The sequence below is a fragment of the Ambystoma mexicanum genome, chromosome 13 (genome assembly GCF_040938575.1).
Source record: "Ambystoma mexicanum isolate Mex_15411 chromosome 13, UKY_AmexF1_1, whole genome shotgun sequence".
Classification (NCBI taxonomy): domain Eukaryota; kingdom Metazoa; phylum Chordata; class Amphibia; order Caudata; family Ambystomatidae; genus Ambystoma; species Ambystoma mexicanum.
The window spans coordinates 734,417,306-734,444,502 of NC_090938.1; the positions used below are offsets into that span (position 1 = coordinate 734,417,306).

Genomic DNA, 27,197 nt, shown 5'->3' on the forward strand with positions numbered 1-27,197 from the left:
TGGAGTGCTGTGGTCCTTAACCAAAAAACCATTGAGGCCCAAGAAACTAAAATCACAAAACAGCAATATAAATGAATGTCACACCGTTGCCAAAACAAATGATGCTGTGGAGGTATATCTCCAGAATAGCTGCATACCTAGTGTCACTGTTATATTAATGTGTCAAGACAAAATGCAGAGCGACAATGAAAAACTACCTGTACAAATATACTTGGACCCAAGGAAAGATTGGCAGACTGCCATAGATGAGCACACATTACGTTTTTATTTAAAAGAGAAAACGTGCAAACAGAATATTGTTCCTAAAACAGATTCAGAAAAAAACACATTACCACTCTGGCAGAAATACACATGGAAGATGAGCAACCATGGGTTCATGTTGGTATAAATGACTGTTTTAAAACAATAAAAGCCACTTTAGCGCTTGGACATGAAAGGAGCTTCATTAATGAGAAATTGTTGCAAAAAATAAGGGAGAGGGAAGAAATCCCGAAATTTAGGATTAAAAACCAATATGTTTCTGGGTTGGACAGTCCAGACTTTGAAAACCGAATTGCAGGCAGATGCATGCTTAAAATTAGCATTGGGCAGAAAACAATTTACCATAATGTATGGATAGTGAGTGGAGCACAAAATGAATTTTACATGGGAAATGACATCATGCACAGAATGTGTATGGTGTTAGATTTCCTTAATCAAAAAATATGGTCACGCCTAGGTGGTCCGGCACCTGAATTTGAAGACAAAAGAAGGGCTTATCATTGTGCACAACTGGTTCCTTATGCAATCGAATTACAAATGAGGAAAGATACTATTATTCCTGCATTTACAAAACAGTTTGCAATAACACTGAAATGCAAAAATGGACAGCAGATGAAAGGCTCTGATGCATTTGTATGCCTGAATGAATCCATAAAACAGCAAGGCCTGTATTATGAATACATTCCATTGGTAGACATTGGTGAAGGATCTGTAAAAATCATGGTAAATAATAAAGGTTGTCAGGATATTCATTTAGAGGAAAACTCCCCATTAGGAATGGCCATACAAAAATCACATTATACGGCAGATTTAAATAACATGGTGATTGGGAATATTCCTGAAAAATATGTAGATGCCAAGGGCGAGTTGCCAGAACACCTGGACTCTCAGCCCAAAGGAATATTTAAAATTCATTCTGTGTATCCTTATGATTCAAATGAGACAGTGTGCTGCCATCAAGAGGATTGCATAATATTTCATTTAAATGAAAATGAAACAGAAAATCAGCCCATTGAAGTGGAAGCTGATATGCCAAAATATTTAAAAGTGGCAGCTTTACAAAAAGACACAGCCACACAGTTAGAGGAAAGCGCCGAGATTCCCTTACCAGAAGATTTTCCAGAATTTTCCAAAATGGTAGAAGAGCAGATCTCCTTAGCGGATGCATGTGAAAGCAATGAAGAGAGGGACAATCTGGGGGAGATATTTATGGAGTTTAAGGATGTATTTGCAAAAGATGCTTATGATTGTGGTTTAACTGATTTACATGTGGCCACACTACCAGAAGGGTGTAGCAGAAACCCAGTGTTTGTACGCCAGTATAGACTACCGCTGGCATGTTTAGAATCATTGGCAGAGATTATTAAAAATTTGGAATCGCGGGGAATCATCAGGCCCATTCATAGCACATCCAATACACCTATTTTAGGTGTGTTAAAGCCAAATGGTCAATGGCGGCTGTGTGCAGACTTGAGAGAGTTAAATAAAAGAGTACCAATATCTAGATGGCCACTGCCATTCATTGATCAGGGCCTAGCTCAGGTACATGGTTCAAATGTATTTACCACATTAGATCTCACCTCTGGATATTGGTGCGTGCCATTGGCAGAGGAGATACAACATTTATTTTCCTTTACATTTGACAGGACTCAATATGCCTGGCTTAGAGCTCCGTTCGGGTACATCAATAGTGGGAGTGAATTTGGCATATTTTTGAGAAAGGCCATGCCGGATGCAGCGGAAAGAGGAACAATAGTTTATGTGGACGATGTCCTGATAAAAAAAGAAAGCCTGAAAAGCCATTTTGATGAAATAAGACATGTGCTTGGCCAATTGCAGAAAGCAGGGGCCAAAGTATCTTTGCAGAAAGCACAATGGTGCAAGAAAAAAAGTGAACTTTCTAGGGCATGAAGTGACTGAACATGGGCTAAATCCACAAAAGAAGAAAATAGAGGCCATACAAAGATTAAAAGATCCTAAAAATGTGAAAGGAGTAAAAAGTTTATTAGGGATGACAGGCTATAACAGAAAGTTCATTTAAAATTATGCAGAAATCACTCAACCATTGACTAAACTGCTTAAAACTGAATACTCCCTGGAAATGGGAAAAAGGGCAGTCTGATGCAGTGGCTAAATTAAAGGAATGTCTTGTAAAGGCACCATGTTTAGCATACCCCATAAAGGACAGGGATTTCTTTATAGAAATAGGTTTTTCTGAACATTGTATGTCAGCAGTGTTATCACAAAAACACGATTTGAATCACAAAACCATTGCATATGCAAGTAAGGCATTTTCCCAAGTTGAAATGAAATTTAATGAATGTGAAAAGGCCCTATTAACCACTGTGTGGGCGCTACAACATTTCCGCCCCATTGTTCAGGGAGAAAAGGTAATTATTGAAACAAATCATCAACCTTTGCAATTTTTAGAGAGTAAAAGAATTAGATCAGGTAATCTAGCGCAATCCAGAATCACTTCATGGACGCTAGCATTACAAGGTTTTCCCGTAGAAGTGAGATATGGACAAAATAAAAAGAACCCAATTGCTCAAGGGTTAGCTGACTTACATGACTGTGCAGCTGAACAAATACCAAATGAAATGGAAGTAGAAACTAGTTTGCAGGAATTTGAACAATCACCACACAAAGCTTTTGATGAAAAAACATGCAAGGATTTGCCAACTGTATATGTGGATGGTTGTGCTTTTCACATTGAAAATGACAGTAATAAACAGTTAGTGGCAGGAATAGGAAATGTCTGGTCGAAATGTGAAGGTGTCCCCAGTATAGGGATGAGGATTGGAGATAGGAGCAGTCAGGTGGCGGAATTGGCAGCCATTTATAAAGCAATTGCTACTGCAGTTGATAAAAAGTTCAGTGAAATTGTCCTGGTGACTGATTCTGACTATGCACGGAATAGCTTTGTGGAGTATTTGCCTGGTTGGAAAGCAAGAGGCATGGTTACATATAACAAAAAGCCACTTAAGCATGGAAAAATGATACAAGCCATAGACAAATTGGTGTCAGAGAATGAGTTAACAATATACTGGAGAAAAATTCGTGGGCATTTAAAAACACCAGGAGAGGATAAGGAGGGAAATGATAAGGCAGACCACCTGGCTAAGATTGGGGCTGTGATGGGAGAATTGCTACCTATTGATTATTTAATGGGTGAAATACAAATTGATGCAGTCACACGTTCTAAAGCACCAAAGGAGGTAGATCAACCGGCGGTGCAGTGGAGTCATGACACGCCAGACCAAGATTTCATTGAGGCACAAAAGAATGATCAAATTTTGGGAATCTATTATAATCATTTGATAGATCCCGAACAAGATCCTTTAACAGAAAATGATTGTATGGGAAAAGAAGAGTTGAGGGTGCTATTAAAGAACAAAACACGAATTAGATTACACGATGGACTCATGATTAGAGAGTCCATAACAGGACAAATACAGTGGGTAGTACCCCTTTCATTCAGAGGACTAATGCTACACCATGCACATGATGCCATAACTGCAGGCCATAGAGGTTCACAAAAAACATTAGAAATACTAAAAGATTATGCTTACTGGCCACATATGTCCCAAGATGTGGAATTATATACTAGAGGATGTCTAGTATGCGCCCAATTTAAACCTGCTTCACCAATGCATAGAGCACCATTGATGAAAAGAGGCCCAACTCTCCCATGGTCAGATTTGCAAATAGACTATGTAGGTCCTTTAAAAAGGTCGAGCAGGGGACACCGTTATATTTTGAGTGTGGTATGTTTGATGTCGAAGTGGATTGAATGCATTCCTGCACCAGATTGTAGTGCGCAAACAGCAGCCACATTGCTGGTGAACCATGTGTTCTCAAGGTTTGGGTTGCCACAAAGAATTGAGTCAGACAGAGGAAGTCATTTCACAAGTACTCTAATGAGTAAGGTATGGCAAATACTAGGTGTGAAAAGGAAACTACATATCGCATATCGGGCGGCGTCTTCAGGTACAGTTGAAAGAAGCAATAGGTCTGTTGTGGATATTTTAAAGAAATTTGTGGCAGAAGCAGGTTCCAGCTGGGATTTACGTTTACCGTTGGTTTTGATGGCAATCAGGTCGACTCCTGCCAAAGCAACAGGTGTTAGCCCCCCATGAGGTCTTGACAGGTAGGAAAATGGTGTTACCACAACACCTACTATACAGAACACATGAGCAAACCCTTGTGAGTGCATCCACAGTTCATGAATATATTGATGAACTGAGGAGGCATTTGCAACATGCATTTGCTTTTGTGCAGAGAAATCTGGGAAGAGCTGCTGACAGTGAAAAATCTTATTATGATAAAAAGACATCAGTAAAGGAATACAGTGTAGGGGATCAGGTGTACAAGTTTCATTTTGGAAAAAGTAAACAGAAAAATTCTAAATTTCTAGCAGCCTGGCAGGGGCCATTTCGAATTATAGATAAGGTCTCTCCTGTGGTTTATAAAATTTTGAAAAATGAAGGTGAGACGGCGATAGAGCAGTTTGTCCATGTAAATCAAATCAAACCATGCCATCCCAGACATGAGATCAGGCAGCTTGAGCATGTAGAAACAGATAAAGTCCCTTGAACACAAAAAGAGAAAATAAATGGGTGCATTCAGGAGGCAGTGACAAAGAAGTTAAAAAGTTGATTGTTATAATGGCACATAAACACTGTAATATATGTAAAAATATATAATATAATATAAAATAAATAAATAAATATATAATGGAAGCTCATGGTTGGTGTGCAGAGAGAAAATGTATTAAATATGGAATGCTGTTTTGTATGTGCTTGTTTTCTTTTAACTTGTGTTTAATTTCAGAAAAAAAAAAACGAAATATTTTTACCAAGCAAGTTTTATTTTTGGCAAAAGGGTGAAGTTAGTATTGTGCTATGTACTTAATTTGTTTATTTTCTATTTGATTTAGAAAATTAACATTATTTGGTCGGAGGTTCCGGGATCAGAGGCCACGGGAGACGATGGAGTCCTGGAGTCCCCTGGATGAAGACCAAAAGATGCCTGCCTCCAGGTGGAGGTGAAGACAAGATAACCAGAATGCTAAAAAAGATGACTCCTATGGATCTAAGATTGCCAAGATGAAAGTGTACTCGAATGAACCAAATAACATCGCTGGTCGGGACATATCAGAGGCAGACAAGAGTGCTGACATATGGAGTTCCACGTATTTATTATTTTAATTATTTATTTTAATTTGTTATATTAATTATTTGTTTTGGTTAGTTGTTTTATTTCATTGTTTTTAATTGACTTGAAAAATCTAAACTTAGAGTAATGCCACTTCCACTGAGAAGGCAAATGTAGAAAATTTTGTAAACTAATGATCTCAGATGAATACTGTATTGATTGCAACTTTTTCATTGATGGACATGAATATTCATTTTGTTGGATTGCTATATTGTGAAAAGAAGAAAAAGAACAAATTGTTTTTAGGAATTGGCTTGGATCGTAGCCAAATCCTAAAAGCAAAAGGAGGGTATGTAAGGATATTTGGCGTGTTACAGCACAGAGTACAGCACTACTGCACAGGTAGCAATTTTTTTTTTGATGCAGCACCAAATGCCTATGGTGCATTGCTATATGTGTTACCAGATTAACAAGGAAAGACAGGCTATTCAGTCAAAAACGATTTTAACATATAAGATGCAAATCTATTTTTACAGTTAAAAGCACACGTGCACATTCAAAAATGCACACTATTTTTTCACCTGAAATGCCTATGGTGCGAGAGACACATTTGGAAATGAATAACTAACATTACTCATAACTAACCTGACTAATGAAACTGAAGTTAACATAATCCACTAATAAAAATGTGTCTCCACTGCAGAATTAGGCCTATTCTGAAAGTGAACTTTTAAACGCACATCAATTTTTTTTTTTTTCGTTTTCTCTGCTGTCCTGTCCACATAAATTCAGGAAGCAAAAGGGCTCGAAAGAACAGGAAATCAGTTGGTTAAAAAGTATTACTATAAAAATGAGCCATTGTGTAGAGAAGGAGGAGATGGCATGATTGATTCTGATTGGAGCAGCGTCATAGCAAGTATCATGCTAGAGGGAGTGATCAGAGTTTTGCTGGGGGGAGTTTGAGGAGAGAGAGGACAGTCAAGATTTGGCAGAGCTGGGAGAAGGACCTTTTTCCTGGCTGGAGCATTCCTATCTGCAAAAGCTGAGAATTCCAGGCAATGACCCCGGTTTGAGAAGGAAAGGCGCTCCTTTTCACTGGGGTTAATCTTCAAGGGAGCCACATTCAGAAAGAGAACAGCTGAAGAAAACTCGGCTGAACATATAAGGTAATTACATAAGTGTGGGAGCTGAGTGTGTACGAGAATATTCAGTCAGAGTAGGAAAGGAGATTCCAGTGCCTTAATCACATGTTAATGTTGCAAATTGTGTTCTGTTCTCCGCCACTCTTTTTTCGGTGTATCACAGACAATGCTGTTACTGTGCTATTTTATTTATTTCTGTAAAGAGTGAGATCGTGTTTAAATGCAACTTTTATAATACAGAAAAATATTTGAAAGCAGACGGGTGGTGTATTTTATATTTACCAATACAGTGCTGATGATGAGGGGAGATTTTTAAACAATGCAATTGTCATTTTAAGACAGATGTGTGCATGATCACATTCAGTATGGACAGTTGAGAGTGATTGTTTGTAGCATAGCTCGTTGGAGGTACATGAGCCAACGGGAAGAGGGACTCTCTGAACATAGTTCCCTACCATATATAAGGTAGTGGAAATTACCACAAAATTGCCACATATAGCTCTCTGTCGTAAATAAGTCTGTGAGATCGCCCATGGTGGCACACTAACACTGAAAATGTGGTATTCCTAAAATGTAGGTCTGAGGTCTCTCTAGTGATTACACGAAAAATCTAAGCAAAGATAAGGGATTCTGGACATTGGGGCCACAAATAAAACAAGGGAATTATGCTCACCAAAATACCACCAACCACGCATACCAAATATGCATGTCTGGGTGCTGAAATAATGCATGTCCACTGTATTATTGTTGCACATGGCCCAATCTGAATACCAGGAGTGATTATTGCTAAGTTATTTTTCGGCGGTAATAAAATACCGTCAGGCCCCCAAATCTCCACAAAATACCCTACATTACTTAACGGTAATCTTGGTTACACAGTCCATCTTTCCTGTGGCCGTCTTAACCCCACACCGACCAAAACCTGGGAGTCAGGTTAGGGTGGCTACTTCATAGCAGGTCGGAGGGGCAAGAAGGCTACCGATAACATCACCCGGAAGGATAGAAGCCCCGTCTGAATAGAAAAAACAACATCGGTGCCTGGCGCAACGGGATGCCCCAACTACGTTAGGAGTTTGACAAGGAAGGTATAATGAAATACTGGTAATTGGGTAACACTGCTCCCACTCTTCTAGAAACTGCCTTGTGGAGCGAGTGTGTGGGCCTTTGAAAGGTTGGTAGTTTCCTGTGCGTGTGATAGAGGCTGCTGGGTGCTTCCGTGCAATGTAGTGCCAAGAGCTCCCTATACCTCGAGGGCATGGGCTGCTGTAGAAAAGAATACTATTGTCAATGACTAATGTAATCCGTTAGTAACGTGCCACTTCGAAGTCTTCTGCTTAATCCATTGTAACCACTATTTTTAATTCTTCTCCATGGAAGAGGCCTACAGAACTTTACTCCGAGAGGAGGGGGCGTGGTCGTACTGCTGGCCGTCGGTTAGTCAAAACGAGCCTGATCAGAGACATACATTAATTACGGGATATGTAGCCTACGCCCATAGTATTTCGTCAAAGTACAGTGTCTTGTGGGTCACTTACCTGCATGACCCCGGGGTTTCCCTGGCAAAGAGCGGAAGAATTGGCAGTGTTTACTTCAACAGCCAGCCTCTCCGACGCCACTTCCGTTTCACCCAAGTCACTTCCGGGTGGCGGTGGCTGGACAGAGTACGGAAGTAGAAATTAACAGCGATGCTTCTCCGACCCAACATGCCCTCATTACAAGTGTTCAGGGGCCCACATGTTATTTCCCTTCTACTGAAAGGAAGTGCAGTACTCTAACGTGGGCAGCAAAAAAAACAAACTTCCGCATAGATAGACCTATCCGCCTCCAGAAAAAAAGTGCTCTGGCCCAAAATGTCCGTCATCACTTTCCGTTGCGCACTACGCCTTGTCCCATTAGAGAAACGGACCTTTCGATTCTAAAATTATCGCTCCAAGAGGGATTTCTCAGTTTGTACGCAATAAAACCCCAGCCCATCTCATAGAGAGAAAGGAGTGGCTGCGAGCTAGTGATGTCACCACGCAACGTTACGTGGGCGAATGAAAAGTAAGCCATTGACTCATTCCGCGCAGATTTATTCAAGCCAGCGAGAGGGTTTATATGGTACTAGCGAGTACCAGTGGCTGCTCATGGCGTGTGGGGAATGTGCCAGCAGGTGATAATAGCATCAGAACGCTGTGGGGGGGAGCCCAGCGCTCGGGTTGTACTTGTACCATGATCTTAGGAAAACGGCAGTAGTGAAATCCATACTGTGGCTGGGTGGGTCGTGGGAGGAAGTCCAACTATGAAACGTATGTATAGAGCTCGATACCGGATTCCGTATGCTTAGTTTACCGGCTTGTGCAGGAACAATGCCTGGTTCTGTCCAGTTTCCTTGTTCTTTGCGCGAGAAAGTCTCCTAGCCCTGAATCGCGTGGAATGCTGGTACTTGTCGTTTTGTTTTGGGACCAAAACCAATAGGGAGCTTGATGGGTGGGTTAGCTGATTCCAAGGCGGGTGACACTCGGATCTATCTGGCACAGCCCGATTACCTGGTTCAGAACTCCAAATTCTCGAGAATGCCGCTGCCCGCCTGGCCTTGAATGCACACAAGCTTGAGCACTCCTGTAAAATGCTATCAGAACTTCACTGGCTGCTGGTTAGGAAGAGTATTGTCTTTAGGATTCTGTGCTTTGTCCACCGGGCAAGCCACCAAATTGGAACTCGTTTTTTCTCCAAGAGAAACTAGAGATTTAATCTGCATTGCGTTGGCTGCGCTCCTGAACCAAGAATTTTCTGGTTGTTCCTCGGTTCTGGATATCATGGAATGCCCTCCCACAGACACTTTGTGATCTCTCCGACCATCTTGGGTTCAGGAAAAGTATAAAGAACTTCCTATTTTAAAAGCTAACCTGTCTGACTTAATAACCGCTGTTTTCTTTTTTTTGTTGCTTATACTCTGACTTAATAACCGCTGTTTTCTTTTTTTTGTTGCTTATACTCTGACTTAATAACCGCTGTATTTTTTGTTTTGTTTGTTTTTTTGTTGCTTATACTGCACCCTGATGCCTCTGAGCCTCGTTCTCGCGCTTTATACATTTTCTGACATAACAAAAGCGTGTGAGTTGGGAGCTATGTAGTGGAGAGGGCTTATGTTTTTGCTGTTTGGTTAGTGGGGGAGTTGACACAGGAGGAAAGGTTATGTTATTACCTTTGCACCCATTTGCCTTGTCTCAAAGTGCTCTGGCAAATCTGAGGGAGGGAAGGGTGAGTTAAATTTGTGGGGGGTCGGGGGTGGGCAAGATCACTTTGCTGTTGTGTTCCTGTAGGCATACCAAAAGTAACTGGCGTGTTGCATGTGTGACATGTTCTAGATGCTGTATCCAGAGCATAGATGCATTTGTGTCTAAGACAGTCTTGTGTGACCCTGTTACAGGATGCATTGTCTGGGGTTATGTGGTATATAAGTTGAAGAGGTGTGATGTTTGCTGTCCGTTGAAAGTGGTGTTCAATAACCATGTGTAGCTGGCTTTATTGGTGGGTGTGCTCAGTGGTGGAAATGGTAAACATGTTAAGGGGGGGTCACACAATGGCTGGGGTGGGGGCGTAGTTCAGAGGGGGCGGAGACTGCAGTTGAATTCTGCTCAAAGGAAATGTTTTAAAATAGTGCGATCTCGGATCATACTGCTTCTTTCCACACTCTGCTTTAAATCAATTCCATGGCAGTGCTGCACCCAAAATACTGTTCATGCAATGGTTTTTATTTCATTAAGGGATCCATTAACTGTTCTAGAGTAGAAGGAATGCAAGGTAATTTAGCAGGTTGAGTGACTGTTGCTGAGAGGTTATAGTCTGCTAATCGTATGACTTTTTACAATTCCTTATGAAATGTGTTTGGACAGGGCACGGGTTGGGGTGGTCGCTTTTGTATATTCAGGGCAGAAGTGTTACTGCCCTTACTTCTGCCCTTGCAGTGAAAATCAAACAGTGGCACCCGTGAACTCAGTTTAATTTCCCAATAACTGCTTTCAGCAGAGCAGACGCATTTATTTGTGATTAAAAAGTTTGACAAGCATCATTTTAACCCTCCTTCAGCACCGCTCCCTTTCATAAACACCAGACTAACCGTTGACTCACAGACACAGTTGACCTAATTTCCCAGCCTTTCTACGCTTTATCAGTAGCAAGACTGGCATGTGAATTCCAAGCCCTTCTGGTCCTCCACAGATGGTGGGAGCATTGTGTAGTAATCTGCTTTCAGGTTAGGTGGGTGTGTGACATCACCTACTTGGAATGTTTATGTAGAATGTTGGTGTGCAGGGTTCGGTGAGTGACGGTTGAGAGTGAGAGTGAGAGTGAAGCGTGAGCTGAGAAGATGGGTGTGGGGGTGAGCCCGGTGTTTTTCCCTTGTCATCTTGTGTCCCCTACCATCCCTGTGTCTTGAGAAAGAGTACTGGATATGGACAATAAAGGAACCTGTAACTTACCTGAAGTACTGGAGGTCCACTTTGTTACACTGGCGACGAGGATGGGATGGTAGGTGGACTGCCTACTCGGCGCTGCTGGGGGGGGGTGCAGCACCCCTGGAACACCACCCCCGTGAGCCCCCCCCCACACCCAGGCGGGTCCGTGTCCAATTGCCTGCCGTGTGCAGTTCGTGGCCCCTCGTGTAGAGAGGGGCAACCTGGTGGCATATGGTGCCTTGGACCTGGCCGTTGTCCCAGTTTGACCCAGAGCCAGGGCTTCTTCAGGTGCTTCCAACGCAGTTTTAGGCGAGCACAGGAGTGGGAGGGCTGCTGAAGCTGATTATGATATTCCTGAGGCAGCAGTCGGATTTCCCCAGCAATGCGTCTTTTTGGTGCCTTGTCCGCGTTGTGGAGCCGGCTACCAGTCTGTCCTGCGGCTGAGCGGAGCGGTGCTTGTGCCTGTCTGTTGCCCTTGGCAGAGCCCATGTCATCATCTGGTCCAGGGAGTCTGCTGTTGGGGTGTGCGTGGATCCTTGACACAGCGTCTCAAGGCTGACGGTGAGTGCCGCAGATCGTTAGGCACAGGGCAGCCTTAGGACACAGATCCGAGAGACTTGTGGGTCTGTACTTTTACTGTGATTGGCCTGAATCTGACGGCGCCCGAGGATAAAGGTTTGCGGTTTCGGGTGGTGTTTACGGGTCGACAGCCAAGCGGATCTGGTGACATCATAACTGTCAGAGGCATCTACATCAATGTCACTTGCGCAGCAGCAAATTCTTTTGGTCCTGCGTGTCTGCCTGCGTTCCCCAGCTCCCGGCCGTTCCGGATGTTTTTAAAGTTATTACGTAATGTCGTATAGAGAGGCATCGTCATTGATCTCGTGGCAGGGATCATTTACTTCCTGCGTTGCAAGCCTCGTTCCCAGGAGAGAGGAGGAAGGAACTCGTTTCAGACGGAGTGCACATTAGATCAGAACACGCCTCGAGAGTTCACCACTGGTTGGAGTGGTGTTGTTGAGTGGCGGGTTCATTGCCTGTCATTTCTTTGGAACTGCAGCAGTTGGAGCAAATTTTTTTTTTTTTTTTTTTTTGCAGCTTTCTTTGATTCCGTACTGGGCAACAATAAGTTTGGAATTTGCCTGGTGCTTGACATGGGACTTTTGTCAGGTTAGTGTGGGGCCGCGTGCCTGTGTTTGAGTGTTGTATCTGTTGTGGCCCATTTGTTTAGAGATACAAGTGCCTTTGATTAGTCTCAAGGCGGGGATTTCCCTCACTTAGGTGTAGGTGGCCGTTGTTTGTTTCCTGTGATGTCACTGTGTTGTGGCCCTGTGGGGAATCTGTACCTTAGTATAGGGGGCTCGGGGTGGTCCTTTTTTGCAATTGAAGGGTTGGTGTGGGTGGTTTGTAATTAAATGCTCTTCGGAGGTGTACTGATTAACCATTTTTGCGATTGTAAATGCCAATGCTATATTAATGTTTCACCTGGTGGATGGAACGTTACTGGGACTAATGTTAACCCCTCGTGGTGTAGATTGGGGTGCGTTCTTACTTATGAAGTAAAGTGTAGGGTCTAGAATTTTCATGGACTTGAGGGTGGTGGTCCACGTGTCAACTTTCATTGGGAACACTGATTTCAAGCAAGCAACAGTGATATTGTCTTTGCACATATTTTTAGTGCTATTTTACATCTGAGGACTTTGCAGGGGGGGGTCATCATTTAATCTGTTAACATGTGTTGTGCAATGTTTTCAATCTTGAAATGTGTTTTTATGATGCCTGCATTAATGCTTATTGCTATGTCATGTTGTGTATGGTTAATGTTATCAGTGTTTGGTCCTAGAGTGCACTGTATGGGTGCGTGCAAGTGTTGTGGCGCATCTGAGGTCATGTTGTTTTCAACTGCATTTGGTTCTTAGTGCCTGGCATTGGTTGTGCTAGGGTTGGTCACTATGTTTGCGTGTGTTGTTGATCTCTTGACCTTTGGGTGCATCTACCTGTGTGGTTTCAAGTTAGGTGTCTTGGAGTGAGGTGTGATTATGGTCTTTGGTGCCTGGTCTGTCCAGGGTGGGTCACTTTAGATGTTCTTGGGTGCCTGGTCTTTCCAGGGTAGGTCACTTTAGATTTAGTATCTCCCTCATTACTGTGGTGATTAGTGCCTGTTAGTTCAGATTTGGTCACTTTGGCCTGTATGTTGTGGTCATTAGTGCCTGAGCTTAATTCAGGGTAAGTCAATTTTGGCAGAGTCTTATTCTCAGGGCAGTTGTTCGCTGTAGTGATTCATAGCGTTGTTATCTCTGTTTTGGTCGCTATGCCTGAGTTGAGTGGAGTTTTTCTTATTGTCCATAGTGTTATCCTATTGGACGAGGTGGTGTCAATTTTGCTTTGCCAGTGTGCCTCCTGATTCCGAGTCTGGTATGTCAGGTTGTCTCCTGGTGTGTTCGAAATGGATTTTGTGGATAGAGGGAATGGCCAACGGTTTTGTGCAAGTGGTCCCTCGGTTTGTTGGGCATTTGTTGTTGCTTCCTTTGGGGGCGGTTGGTTAGCGCTTGGAGGGGCAGCTCTGAGACTTTGGGGTGGCAGACCGAAGTGGAAGGTGATTTGTGCTAAGGTGGGTAGGTTGGTTAGGTGTTAGTTGTGTTAGTGTTCGCTAACAATAGTTTTGGCTAGAGGTGGCAGCCCTAGGTCCTGAGGGGCAGCTCGGGACAGGCGTAAGTGCTCTGTTTTTTATTTTTGTGGCCTCGAGGTGTGACCGAGGGAGTGGTTTTGTTTTGGTTGCATGCCCTTGGCAATATTTTCCTTCTTGGTCTGTTGGTGTCCAGTTAAGGCTGTCCTTTTGTTGGATTCCCGTTTTTTGGTTTTGCCAGAGGTTCTGCACATAGGCGGCCACTGTGTTGTGGCATTTCTGGTAGCGTGGTGTCTTGGGGTGTTAAGGTCCCGTGCTGGTCACACTACCTTTTCATTCCTTTTTGTCTTCCCTGGGAAGCGTTGGCGTAGCAGTTGGCTTTTGTGTTTCTAAGGGGGGGGGGGGGGGGGGAGTGTAGTAATCTGCTTTCAGGTTAGGTGGGTGTGTGACATCACCTACTTGGAATGTTTATGTAGAATGTTGGTGTGCAGGGTTCGGTGAGTGAGAGTGAAGAGTGAGCTGAGAAGATGGGTGTGGGGGTGAGCCCGGTGTTTTTCCCTTGTTATCTTGTGTCCCCTACCATCCCTGTGTCTTGAGGAAGAGTACTGGACATGGACAATAAAGGAACCTGTAATTTACCTGAAGTACTGGAGGTCCACTTTGTTACACATTACGCCCCCTCTGAACCCCCCCCCCTGGCGCTTGTGCAGGGCCCAGAGCTGCAGGTGAGCATCAAAGGGTGCTTTGCCACCAGCTCACTCATGGAAACTTGTATCCTTAAGTTTGCATGATAGTCTGGGGGCAAAGCACCCATTATTTGCTATTGATGAGGAGCAGCGCACCCAGGGACTCCGTTGGTGTGGTGTTCCCTGTGAAGTGAGCCCCCTGCTGTTCGACAATCAATTAGTGAATGGTGGAACTTTCAGAAACTTTTTTTCTGTGCGCCCTTGCCCGCATGACCCCTAACCAGGGGACTGGGGCACACTGAAAAATCTCTCACGGGGCGGTGGGTGGGTTTGCAACACCGACCTGGGAATTGGCAGCGGGCGGAAAATGGCAGTTTGGCGACTCATTCATTAAGCGGGTGACTGGTGCTACCATTTTGATTATGTTTGATACCAAAATGAATTGCTTAGGAGTCAGCTGGATACTAGTACACTGAAACCTTGACTGCTTTTTTTTTTTTTTTTCAGGAACATTTGTTCTGAGGTAGCAGTTGTGGAATGGAGGTAAACCCTGTTCGTTTTGAGTCTATCAACGCAAAAACCACAGGGAAAACCTGCAGTACTGGGGAATGTATTTAAGTTTAATAGACGTATCTCAGAAAAGTGCAGTTCTGGCAGGAAGTCTGTCCAGTCTGATGAAATCTTCTTGACAATCCGCGTTTCCAGGGTGTACATTTAAAAGGACTACCTCTCGCATTTCGTCGATCTGCAGAAACCTTTCGAGCAGACCGTGGAAGTGACGAACAGAAATGGACAGATTATTTAATGATCTTCTGCTTGAAGGGCCAAATGCTACTGAGCCGTGAACAAATAAAATGACCCACGGGTTCCGCCTAGATAGTGCAGAACTCTTTTATAGAGGGAACAACAAATGGCTTCCTTTCTATGGATGTACTGTGGCATTCTGCGGAAACACTGATGCGCTGAAGGACCATTGCAAGCAGGGTGGAGAAAGTGTGAAAGATTGGTGAAGGGACAGTATGTGGATACATATTATGCTGCCCTCTGGGTAGTCGTGTCAAGAAAGGAGCCTCGTTTAGAGACTGCAAAATCGTTTGCATGTGGTGGACATTTTTGCTTTTTCCAAGTACGATTTGAGGATTTGGCGCACAAAGCGCAGTTAAAAACGGTGGGAGATGGCGCTGCAGGTTTCCCCTCTGGAGGATCGGATCGGCCCTGCGTGTCTGCTGATTTTCACTCTGCGCTCAGTGTCGGATATTGGCTGCAATCTGGAAAACTGAACCAATGCCCCCGCCTCACTTGCATCTTGACCGTGGATGGTGTTGAATCGGAGGCAAGTCATTATATGTAGTCTGGGGATCTCATGTTTTTCTTGGTGGAACGCAAATGTTGTTTTCTTAGACATGCAGCTACGTTTTTCAATGGAGGAATAACAACGATGCAAAAAGTGTTTATTTTTCGACATTTAAGTTTCGGTAATTGTTCAAGCAGCTCATAAATGTTTATGCCTGGCAGTCGAGGGCTCCCAGGGTAAACGTTGGTATAGAGCAATAGTAAGTAGCTGCCTTAGTAGTGTTAACCACAACTTTGACTTCTTCAATCAACTTTTAAACCGGATCATGTTGCCAATTTCAGTTTTTATGACTAAATGCTATTGGTACCCCTGTAGTGTCAACCTGCCATTAGTATGACCTTTCAGTGTCCAGAAATCTGAAGAGCATTTTCTTGGAGCGGCCAAGAGACAGTCTGGGCCGTAGTGTAAAGCAGATATACGCAGGCTGTTTTGCGGTTGGCGAGGCATGGGACAATCTGGATTGTGATGTAAAGCAGATATTGCGTTACTGGTATATTCCTCCTCGTTCTAAGAGGGTTGGTCACTCTGCAAGGGTGTGTACGGTCAAGTAGTACGCGTGTAAGAAGAGAAAACTCAAGAAGTAAAGCAGCCACTGTTAATGACTGATTGCACTGTTAATGACTGATTGCACTGTTAATGACTGATTGCACTGTTAATGACTGATTGCACTGTTAATGACTGATTGCACTGATAATGACTGATTGCACTGATATGGGGAAGAATGTGGCATTAGTTAGAAGGGGTGTTGAATTTAACATTAGTTTCTCTGTGCAGCTGATGAGTCCCCCTCTGCAACAGACTGAACAGCAGGTGCACACAGGTGCACACAATCGAAACTGTGTTCGTGGTGTAGTGACAACAAATCACAAACTCGCCCAGATCTGAGGCCTGGCACCAGGAGCCCACTAAGGGAGATCATGTTTCCTGTACTCATTCGGCCCACGCTGAGCCAGGATACCGCAATCTGCATGGGATGTGCTAGATGGAGAAATGAAATCTAAAATGGAGGAATCGTTTTTATCCCTTACTGTTATGTTAATATGTTTGCTCTCCACTAATCCGAATGCCTAGTACTGTCCCCACCAGGGGTATCCAACCCAACCTCTGCGTCTGACATTGTTCCCAGGAACTCTAGGGGACTACAGGGCTTCCCAAAGCTCACAGGAGCCTATGGGCAAGACGGGGGGGGAGACCTAGGGTGCAGCCAATCGCAGGTGGAGGAGCGATGGGAGGGCATTATTTATAGTTCTAAAAAGTCAACCATAGACTGAAGCTCAGTTGAGTTTGGAAAGCAACTGTAATGGATGCTGAGCTGCTGAACTGCCAGAGAACCTGAAAAGATGCTGCAGAGATGCAAGAAGACCTTGGCCTCCCTGTGAAGGAGCTTGTGATGTGTCTGGAAGGAGGGTAGTCTGGACTGTACTTTCACATGAGCTTGGTTGCACAGAGCTGTAATAACTCAAGGGTAAGTATATTTGCCACAATTACTGTTTGGGCTGAATCTCTTTCCAGCGTAAAAGCCAGTGGATGAATCCATGTGGGTCCTTGACGGGAAACCGTTTGAGGGGGACAAGAAAGGAGGAATAATTGACCTGGGCAGCACAGAGGAGGTGGCCAGTTACTTTACACAGGGCCATGCTCTTACTGTTGCATGCTAAAACCGCTGTCTTTCATAAGTTTGCATCACCGTTCTCCCTCACTTGTCTCCCTTACCCATGCATCATTTAGAAGGGCATTGCTGCTACTTTCTCCCCGAGGGGTGTACATAATGGTCACGCTTATGCTTTTTCAGCCCCTTCTGAAACACTCCCCCCTTCGCCTATTTCTGCAGTCCTTCTGCAAAGCAGCTGCAGCCAGACCTCCAGTGTAATTGCTTTTTTTGTGACGTACACCCATTGCAATCTAATTTGAGCTTGTATAGTGCCAGTGGCCTCACTTCACGTGGCCCTGTAAGAAAAGAGGGTTGTTGGTGGGTGGCAGGCAAGCTTGGTTGTATCTCGATAAATGTTGATGTGGTTACTGATTGATGAGATTTTTGACCTTTTGATGTGGGTTTATATTAAGTTGTGACGAATTGTGGGATTCAGTCACTCCCCTCCAGGTGGGGGGAGCCTTTCCATGTGAGACGAGTGAGGTGACCCTGCTGCAGTGCCCTCGCAAGGGATAGGCAGGATCTCACCATTGGGGACAATGGCTTGCGTTCCAATGAGGAACTCCTGTTAGCTCTAACTCGGAAGAATCCTCTTACATCTGCTATTGTGATGTTTTAGCAGATGACGCCTATTTGGTACTGGGACGAATGAAACCCAAAGGAGTCATAACCAGTGTGACTCAGACACAGAGAAAGGACTGCCACAAGAAGCTGGGGAAGCCTCAGAGCAGCAGCATAAAACGGGGAGGAGCAAGAAATTGTCAGACCTGTGAGTTTTAACCAAGCTGTAAAGCTGGGAACCGGGAGCGAGCTCTGCTTTCCTCATCAGTGAGCAGCTTGGAGGAAGAAGTGCCCAAGTTGCACTCTGGAGGGACTGATTAACAAGAGTCTGTTCGAGGATGGAAGAGAAGCCATAACCCTGAAGTGCTTGAGAGAGAGATTTTCATTTTCAACGCTGATGGCCCACTTGAAGGAAGATGCTGAAGCGTGTCTGAGAAAGAGGAAGTTGATCCCAGAGCTGTCATGAGAGAACGCTGACCCGGTGATGTAGCCCTATTACACAGAAGGTAAAGTGGGTGTGGGGGAGCGGGAGACACAGGGACTCAGGTGCGCATATATAACAATTGGCATTATCATATTCGTCACTGTCAAAAAAACGAATATAACGATTGGAGTAATCCTATTTGTCACAGTACAAGTAACAAATGGAGTGTGAACCCATACTGGGTTCAGCATACTCGTCCCACTGAGAAGCCAAGTAATAGTGAGAATCATTCCTGGGCTCATTGTACTGTGCCAGTGAATACCAAAATACTAAGCAGAGAGAACATTCCTGGACTCATCGTACTTGTCCCAGGGAGAGATCCAATATTAAAGAGTAAGAATCATTCAGGGATGCAAATTATTCGTCCCAATGAGTGAACAAGTATTGAAGAGTGGAGCCTGTTTCTAGGCCCATCTACTTGTCCCAGTGAATGGCCATGTTTTAAGAAAAGAGGGAAGAGTCATTACTGGGGCCATCATTCTCGTCCCAGTGAGAAGGTTAATAATCAAGAGGGTACAAAAACCAACAAACAAGGAAGTGGAAACCAATACTGGGTTTACCATCATTGCCTTATTGAGAGAGTGGGTGACCAAGGAAGTGAGACTCAACCGAGGGAAGAGACTTTTGTCTGTATCCCAGAAAGGCCAAGAGGGTGGAAGACCAAGACAAGGAACGTTGGTCAAAGGGATCTTACAGCAGCAGGGAAAGTGGAAGCCAGAAGGTTTGGGAAACTCCCCTTCAAGAGCTGAACAATCTTGTGCGAAAGATGGCCAAGTACTATCTGAGGATTCTTTATTAAAAAAAAATAAACTTGCGAATGCCGCCCCATGAAAAGGGAGTCGTCCTCCTGCTCTTTAGTTGTATTGTGGGGTCAGCATAACTTAGTTTTGGACCAAAGACAGACTTTATTTTTGGATTTTACACTGATGACGAGCACCCTAGTTAGTTTTGTTAGGCATGGTAACCCACAATGTAGGTAAAGTGAGGTCCTTTCTTATTATTTTTAAATAAAAGCATCTAAAACGATCTGTCTCCTCCTTCCGACCTGCCACAGTTGGTAGAAGATTTTAGAATTCAGTCAAGAGAGTTGGGGAGAAGACTAGACAAAACTGATTCGTATAGTCTGTGGTAGTGGTGGCTCGGAAACTGACAATAATTATTGTATTCTCCCAATAGTCTTGTCGACCAGTTGTGTTTTCTTGCTTTCCTAGTTTAGGGGCTTCTTCCTTTCGGTCAACTTGCTGTAAGTCTGTTGTAGTTGGTAGATGTTTATGTGCAGATCTCCTGCTTGAGTTGTTAGGATAGGTTTGAATGCTATTAGTTGAATGATTTGGGCTGTTGTCTGAAGGTCAGTGTCACCTGTGGGAAGGTGTTTGGAAGGAGGGGGTGGAGGTTCCAGATGAAGGTTAAAAGGAAGATACTGTTTCCAGTTGAAGCTTGGCACCAGTTACTTGGGTATTGTTGCAGGATCTCTTGATGATTGGTAGTGAGTGAAATTCTTTGTGAAGGACTCCTAGCTTTTCTGGTTCTTTCTTCCACTCAAATCTTGCTGTCTTTCAGTCATCTTGCTGTTTGTCGGGCTTGTATGGATTCAGATGATCTGTAAAGCGAACTGTTGTGATGTCCATCTGCTAGGGCAGGGATCTGCAACCTTCAGCTCTCCAGATGTTTTGGACTACAACTGCCATGATAATCAATCTTGTAGACAATTTGGCCATGCACTAATCCATCTCTGGCAAACCGGATTAAAATACAGTTGGCCATAAAATATATCCGTGTAGAAATTCTAGATGTGCGCAACCATGAATCTGGGGCAGTCAAGTGCAGTGAGTGGTGAAACAGCTGATCTGTCATTGCAGAAAGTTAATATTGGCCGCCTGGGAGCAAAGTATAGTTGGAAAATGGCTAATCTAGCTGTGTAGAATTAATTCAGCTACAGAAACCTTAGTTTAGCAATGGGCAAAATTAGTCTGGCAATAAGAACCATTAATCGTTGCAGAATTTACTGTGGAGCAATCTGAGTGTGGGCAAGTGCAAAATCGATCTAGCAATGCAAGCAAATAATATTGATATTTGGACAAACTGGCTCTGTTTTTACTTGTGCATGGAGAAAGGGTGATGTGAAATCAGAATCCACAGAGTGAGCCTTGGGATAGTGAGCCAACGGAAGGGAGAGGGGGCGGGGGGGTAGTGGGGATGTGGGAGAAGAAAAAAAGCCATATTCTTTCATTGCTGAAAGTTACACCTGGCATACTGTCAGCTTTTGAATGCTACACAGAGATCGAATTAAGGATTTCTTGAGCAGCAGTTAATAGCAGTTCCTGGGCATCGGGCATCACCCAGTAAGCAGGAACTACCGATTCAATCAAGGCGATAGTACACAGTGAGTCACAAATCTAACTACCATGCACTAACCTTTGTTCACTATGTACGACTAATTGGGCATTAAATGTCTTCTAAAAGTGAGCTGATGCTGCTTTATGCACCTTAGCCAAACAGTTACCGTTATGTAGGTTTTCCTGTTTGGCACCAGGTGGCCTAGGGGGTCCACTCTCTCCTGGTAGCTGGTGGTGTCAAGCTCATTCTAGGCTAGAAGCTGCTGCTAAATGGCTCCCAGCTCCTGGCACTTCCAAGCCCTGCTACGTTTTTAGATTGACTAAGTTTAGAAGTAGTCATGTCAGGCTATCAAGATGGTACAGAATTTATTTAATCAATATCCTAATTCTCAAAATTGGTATTTAATTGCATATTGATATTATCGTTATTTTCTCTCCTTCCCTCATGTCCTGTCATGCGTGTCCTTTTTGTCTTTCATTTTCCCCTGTATTCGTCTCCCCTTTACACAATTCTAATATGATTATGGACTTAGATTTAAGTAACGCTTATTGACTCTGTTTTACTCGGTTTTGACATGTTCTTTGAATATTTGATTTACTTTTCTCAGTTCACCTATTTGTTCATCATTATGGTCTTATTCAAAATTAATAAAAAATTATGAAACAGGAGAAATTGGGACCCGCCTCCTCTACAGGCTGGAATATTGGGGGAGGGGGAAGAGACAATTTAATTACATCTGCGTTAGAGCTGTGGTAAACAAGGCAATCCTACTCCTGCACGGATGTGGCTCTTGGTGTGTCTCCCTATGTACAGCACTCCTTTGCTTCCCAGCTGGGTTTGAAGTTTATAAACCACATGCTTGCATACATGAGTGGCGGGAGCAAAATCACCATGGCGCAATATGTTTCTAAGAGGAAAAAGTGGTGCAACTAACGCTGGGATATAATCTGAGATGGCCACAAATCTAATTGTCTGATTTATGAAAACACTATGGGCCTGATTCATGGAAGTGTTTTATAATGGCACAATCCCATAGGAAAATGTTCCATTTAATCGGGCCCTATGTTGGTCTGGATGCCCCAATCTCAATGTTCATTTATGGGTCAAGTAAAGCAGTGTTGTATTTCTTAATTGGACTAGTCATGTGTGGTTTAAATAACAAACATTGGGACTCATTACGAGGTTGGTGCTAACCTGCCGGTGAGATCGAGGGGTTGCTGCCAACCCCATAACACTGACTCAGCGCAAGTCAGATTTTGTAACTCCTCATTCCCATAGAGTCCCATAGGAGACAGAAGCACCGGCTTCCATGAAAAGTCTGCTTGCCGGGCCTGCTGCACCCGCCAGGTCAGACCTGCAGGGCGCAACGGCCCCGGCAGGCAAACTCGTAGTGTGGAGGTCCAGAAAAGGGCCTCATGAGGCCCACTGTCTTAATTCACAGAAGCTTAAAGTCTTGGCTCCTAATTAAACACCCGCTGTGTAAATAGTAAGTCTTTGTATTTGTTTATTTGTAACGCGCACCATCAGGCCCGGAGGCATCAGGGTGCAACTTAGACATGGTTACATGAGCGAACAGTTACATAAAATCAACAAATTTACAGTACATAGTGATCAGGGCATACAGGCAATATATACAGACGTAGCTTGTGGCAAGCGTTTGCTGAAGTGGGTCTGGGCATCAAGGCTGGTTAAAGAGCCAGGATTTGGATGGATAGGAGTTTGGTTTTTGGGGTTTGGTAGGGTGGAGTGTTGATCATCTGGTTCAAGAGTACTGTTTTGATTTGCTTTGGGGGCTGTTACGCTCACCTGGCTCCCACAGGGGCGTCGATCGGAACTGGACATCTGCGGTTTCCACCCACATGATGCGTAGTGCAGAGATGACAGACTGGACTGGCCCACCTAATTTCGTCTGCTTGACCCGTAGAAGTATTCTCCTGAAAGTGGAGAAAGGGAATTAGCCACCTGTGGATTTGAGTGATAACCCCCTCCCCCCCCAACCCCCTGCTGTTCTCCCCTCTAATAACCTCTGATGTCTCCTTTTATATTCTCACCTTAGGTTTTTAAAAGATGAGCTCTCCATCTTGCATGGAATCCAGGGGTGTGTGGATAACCAGTTACTTCACTGGTCCGAAGGAATTGGGGAGTTCCGGAACAATATGCATTTGGTGCCTTTAACAGACCATGCCTCTTTCAAACTTTGGTAGTAACCAACAGCATGATTTTTAGGGCTGGTGTTGGCCTGCAGTATGTTCTCTTAGCATCTGCATATGGACTCCTGTATAAGCGCTAGACGAGTTGACTATTAAACACAGGTTTCTGAATTTTGCCTTGTGGGTTAATGCACTCCCCATCCATTTGGGATATTGCATTTTTCAGTTGTTATCCTGCAAGGTGCTCATAATGCCTGCAAGATGTGTAATGATGGCTTGTTTCTCGCCTGCTGACCACAAAATCCACCTTAAGATGGCAATGGGTTGGCTGTTTTCTCTGAGAACATTTAGCAGTTTGCGTCTTTGTGTAGCTCATTTGCTGATGTACACATTCATCATTGATGTTGTCAAAAAGATCTTTGCAGTACCCACATTTTACTTAGAGTTGGGTAGTTTTTATTTTTCACATTCTGCTCTAGCTGTGACTAATCTGGAAATGATCGAAGAAATGTTAGTAAGGTGACAGCCATATCCTCCCTTGCGCTTCCCCCCCTCCCCCCCTACCCCCCCAGGTTTTGCTCCTACTACAAGGAGTCTTATCCGATGGCTGTAATCGGTGGAGTGTAGCCACATCAATAGATCTTTCTTCATGCCTGTTCGTGATTGTCAGTCTGCTTTGTCATATTTGTATGCACCATGGATATACGATAACGTAATCATGTAAGGTTGTATATACTTATGTGTATATGTATGTGTGCATATACTGATACTCATGATAATGCTTTCTTGACTTACCAAGACCATTGCTTTGTATTTAATGTTTCTTGTACCTGTATCTTGTTCCTATTGCAATCACTGCTCTATGTATTGCCACCTTTGCACTGTAACCAAGTTTTAAGGTTTCTTGTTTCTGTTGCGCCCGTCTACCCAAGGGCTTGGTGCGCATTACCAAACAAACAGATAACTTTTGGTTGTGTTGTCCCTTTTCATTTCCACTGTTTTTGCTGAATTATTAAGTTATTGCCACTCGGTGGACTAAAGTCGGATGCAGGTTGCATTTTTCAGTCTGTAGGCTTGGAAAGAAGTACTTCATGGTCCATTGCCTTTTCTTCTGTTTTTCAGCCATGGATCGGAAGCGGAAGTTTATTTGTGATACGTTTAAAGTAAAGAAGCGGAGGGCGGAGCCTGTTGCCAATTTCCAAGGGGAAGACAATGTTGCGAACACAACCTTACCAGGTACTCTCCGTATTAAATCGTTGTGTCATGAGACTCATTCACCATTGCACGCGTATGCCTGTCCTTAATGTTGATATTCTCTGCTGCCCGTCTACTCAGCCCCATCTTTTCCTTTCCAGCTAAGGTGCAGGACACCAGAGCCGCACTGCAGTATCTTGTCTCGATCTTTCCACGAAGACTGTTTGAGGACTCGATGCCCCCTGTGGTACTGAAGCACCAACTCTACAGCCTGGTGCAGGATCGCACAGCTGTCGACCGCCAGCTGGTAGGACTCTGACTTGTGTGACTGTTCTCTGCGTTCAAAGAGGACAAAGTAATACAATAGATGTGGCCTTGGGTGGGTTTCAAACCATGTACAAGAGTGCAAAGAACAAGATATTTCGTATAGTGACTTGTTTTCCCTCCTTTTCCTTTCTCTTAATACTAGTGTTTGTGCCCTCCCTGACTAACACGTGTGGAAATTAATAAAACAGACACTCCCTGGTCAGGGAATAAGGCACAAAAGAGCAGGCTGCGAGAGTTCAAGGAAAAGTTGATCTAGATCTCTGAGCGCTCTGACCACATCAAGGTTACAACACATTTATATAGTGCATCTACATTTTTTAACATATGATGCTACGTTGGACTGGGATTGGTCAGCCGGGGTGGTGACTTAGGTGTGGGCATCATCTCTTCCTCCGGGTTGGTTGCTTGGTTGGCGGGAGGATTGACGTCGGACATTTGCGCTCCGGATGGGTGAAGGTCAGGTCGCTGTGAAACACGGTGGTCACTATCTAAGCTAAGACAATCCATTCTGAGTAATGCATGCACTAAATAACAGTTGATCCAAAGACTCTCAGTAGTGTATCATGTTGTTATACAAATCACTCAAGAGTTTATCTACACACTTGGGTTATACAGGTCACAGGTTTATGGGCCTTGACCACTATAATACTGTCATTGGACTATAGGGTTAGTCTCACAAGAATCTCAGGTATGTGACACTTGTTAGTATTGGGCACAATATACTGCACAGGGGTCTAATGTTAGTTGGGGGGGGTCTGTTGGGTGGGCTTCATAGCGAGGTTGGCAGCCTGGCACATGAAAGGGATGCCCTTCAAGGACACAGGATTAGTATGGCAATAAGTTTCAACTGGCGAGGGTAAGAGGGCAAGGGCACTTTTGTGGAGATGGATGAGCTCTGTGCTTGGCTCATGTTGGTTCACATGCAGGACGATTATCTCAGAGGAAAGGGGATGTTACATTTATCATTTGTTGCAAGCAGCTCCGACCTCAGCGTGAGAATGGAGCTGCAGAGTTTTCCAGTTGGAGTGGGGACGAGGGTGGGTGGGCCATGTGCTCAAAGCTACAGCGGCGGGCAAAAGGGAGATGTGTTTTGTACTATCGCAGTGGGGCCTGGTTACCAATATGGAGTCGAAAGGGGGTACAAAAAATGGATGCCATGTGTCCTGCTCGGTGGTCCCATCTACGCGGATGTAACCAACGGTTAGCATCACGTAAGGGCGAGGGGCGCACCCACCACTAGAGGCACTTGGTCCAACTTTTGTACTGAGAAGTGATGGTATAGAGGGGCCCATTGGCCCCTCGCTCCCACACATTCCCCCTTTCATTACATCTAAAGTAACCAATACTTCTACTTTTTATTCTTTTCATTCTCCCTTTGGTAGTACTCAGCCTCTGCCACCGCCTCGTCCCATGCAGGGGTGCCTTTTATGGGCATCCATGCTCTACAAACGCTTCTAATGCTGTTTCCTCTTCTAGCATATTAATCTGGTGTACACATTAGGTAAATACCTCCATCCCCATCTAGATCTACACATACTTCTTGGTACCATTGCAACTCTCTCGGTTCTTTTATCGTTGTATGATGCAAATTATCCACTATATCCCCATATTGCCTGTAAATTGCTGTCGTCCTGTATTGTGATGTAGTGTATTCCCCTGTTTGTATTTGTGCATCTATCATGGTAGCTACCGTTGTCGGTCGGCCCATTGTTTCCATCATCATAGCCGTGATTGGCATGCTTTTCTCGCAACACCATAGTCCCAGTTGGCACACAAAAGAACAGGAGCACAAAAACGATGATGGGGATCAGTATTTTCATTGCCACATTTACCCATGATGGTATCCGGCTGAACAAATTGTGGAACCATGTGCTTTCTTCTGCTCCTCCTTCCGCTCTCATTCTCTCCCCTAAGTTGTGCACTGCTTTTATCACATGGGAGAGCGTCCTGTTATCAGCATCTTCAGTTGGCATGAATGTGCAACACCCCCTCCCCCATTTTTCAGCAAAACACCACCGTCCATCGCCGTGAGGAGATCGAGGACATATCTGTTTTGCATTGTCATTTGGCGCGGAGCTCTATCTTTATCACGTTGAACCCCTCTTCAGTGTCGTTGGCCAATTGAATGAGCAGCTCCCAGCTGCGCACTATCTGCAACCATTTGGCGTTTGCTCGTGCTTGCAGTCCTGGGGCAAGAAGTGAGGCGAAAAATGTCTCTCCTGATGAGAAGAGTTTGTATTTCTGTGGGATCTCTGCAAGGAGCTTCGATGATTCGGATGAGATGTAGTTGGAGGACCTTTTACTCCGCATCAATCTTTTCTTTAGCTTATATTCTGATAATAGTTCATATGCTGGAGCTTCTGTTATTAGTTGGGGTGCTGTCGATGGTTCAGCCGACTGTCCTGCTGCCGATATGCCAGCAGATTGCCCTGCTGCCCCCTGGATATGGCTTTCTGGTATTACCATCAGAGCTGTGTGGAGGGTTACTAGTGCACAAGTTCCTTTCCATGATGTAGGGAGGTGCAGGTAAGCTTGTTTGCCGCAAACCCAATACATGTCATTAGTGCAGCTGTGCCTTTCTTCATGTCGGGTATTACCGTTCTGTTACATCTCCTTGCTGCCCCCATGTTCACTTTCCCTTCCCCACGGAAACACTGTTCATGTGGTACTTCTTTTTGTATTTTGATAGGTTTCTCTAATGCTGTGACCCATGTTAGCCTTGCGACATTTTGCAACCAGATGGGGTTACATGCCTCTTTTATCCATTGGAAAGTGTCATTTGGTAGGCCTCTAAGTGCTTCCGCTTTGCATTGGATTGTTTCTTCGTG

General features: G+C 44.3%; 2 protein-coding genes across 5 annotated transcripts in view; one reads left to right on the forward strand and one right to left on the reverse strand.

Moving 5' to 3' along the window:
- Nucleotides 1-8,426, reverse strand: part of DXO (decapping exoribonuclease) — a 144,049-nt gene extending 135,623 nt beyond the window's left edge. The window contains exon 1 of the mRNA XM_069634989.1: nucleotides 8,096-8,426. The gene's annotated coding sequence lies outside the window, so the exon portion shown is untranslated. The remainder of the gene's footprint in view (nucleotides 1-8,095) is intronic.
- A 39-nt stretch (nucleotides 8,427-8,465) lies between these two features.
- Nucleotides 8,466-27,197, forward strand: part of STK19 (serine/threonine kinase 19) — a 51,535-nt gene continuing 32,803 nt past the window's right edge. The window contains exons 1-4 of one of the 4 annotated variants that reach the window (XM_069634993.1): nucleotides 8,466-8,603; nucleotides 14,819-15,644; nucleotides 23,971-24,084; nucleotides 24,204-24,349. In XM_069634993.1, coding sequence (XP_069491094.1) covers nucleotides 23,973-24,084; nucleotides 24,204-24,349 — 258 coding nt within the window. In that variant the 5' untranslated portion in view covers nucleotides 8,466-8,603; nucleotides 14,819-15,644; nucleotides 23,971-23,972. Of the gene's footprint in view, nucleotides 8,713-14,818; nucleotides 15,645-23,970; nucleotides 24,085-24,203; nucleotides 24,350-27,197 lie in introns of all 4 variants that reach the window. The other 3 variants (XM_069634992.1, XM_069634991.1, XM_069634990.1) reach the window with 3 other exon arrangements.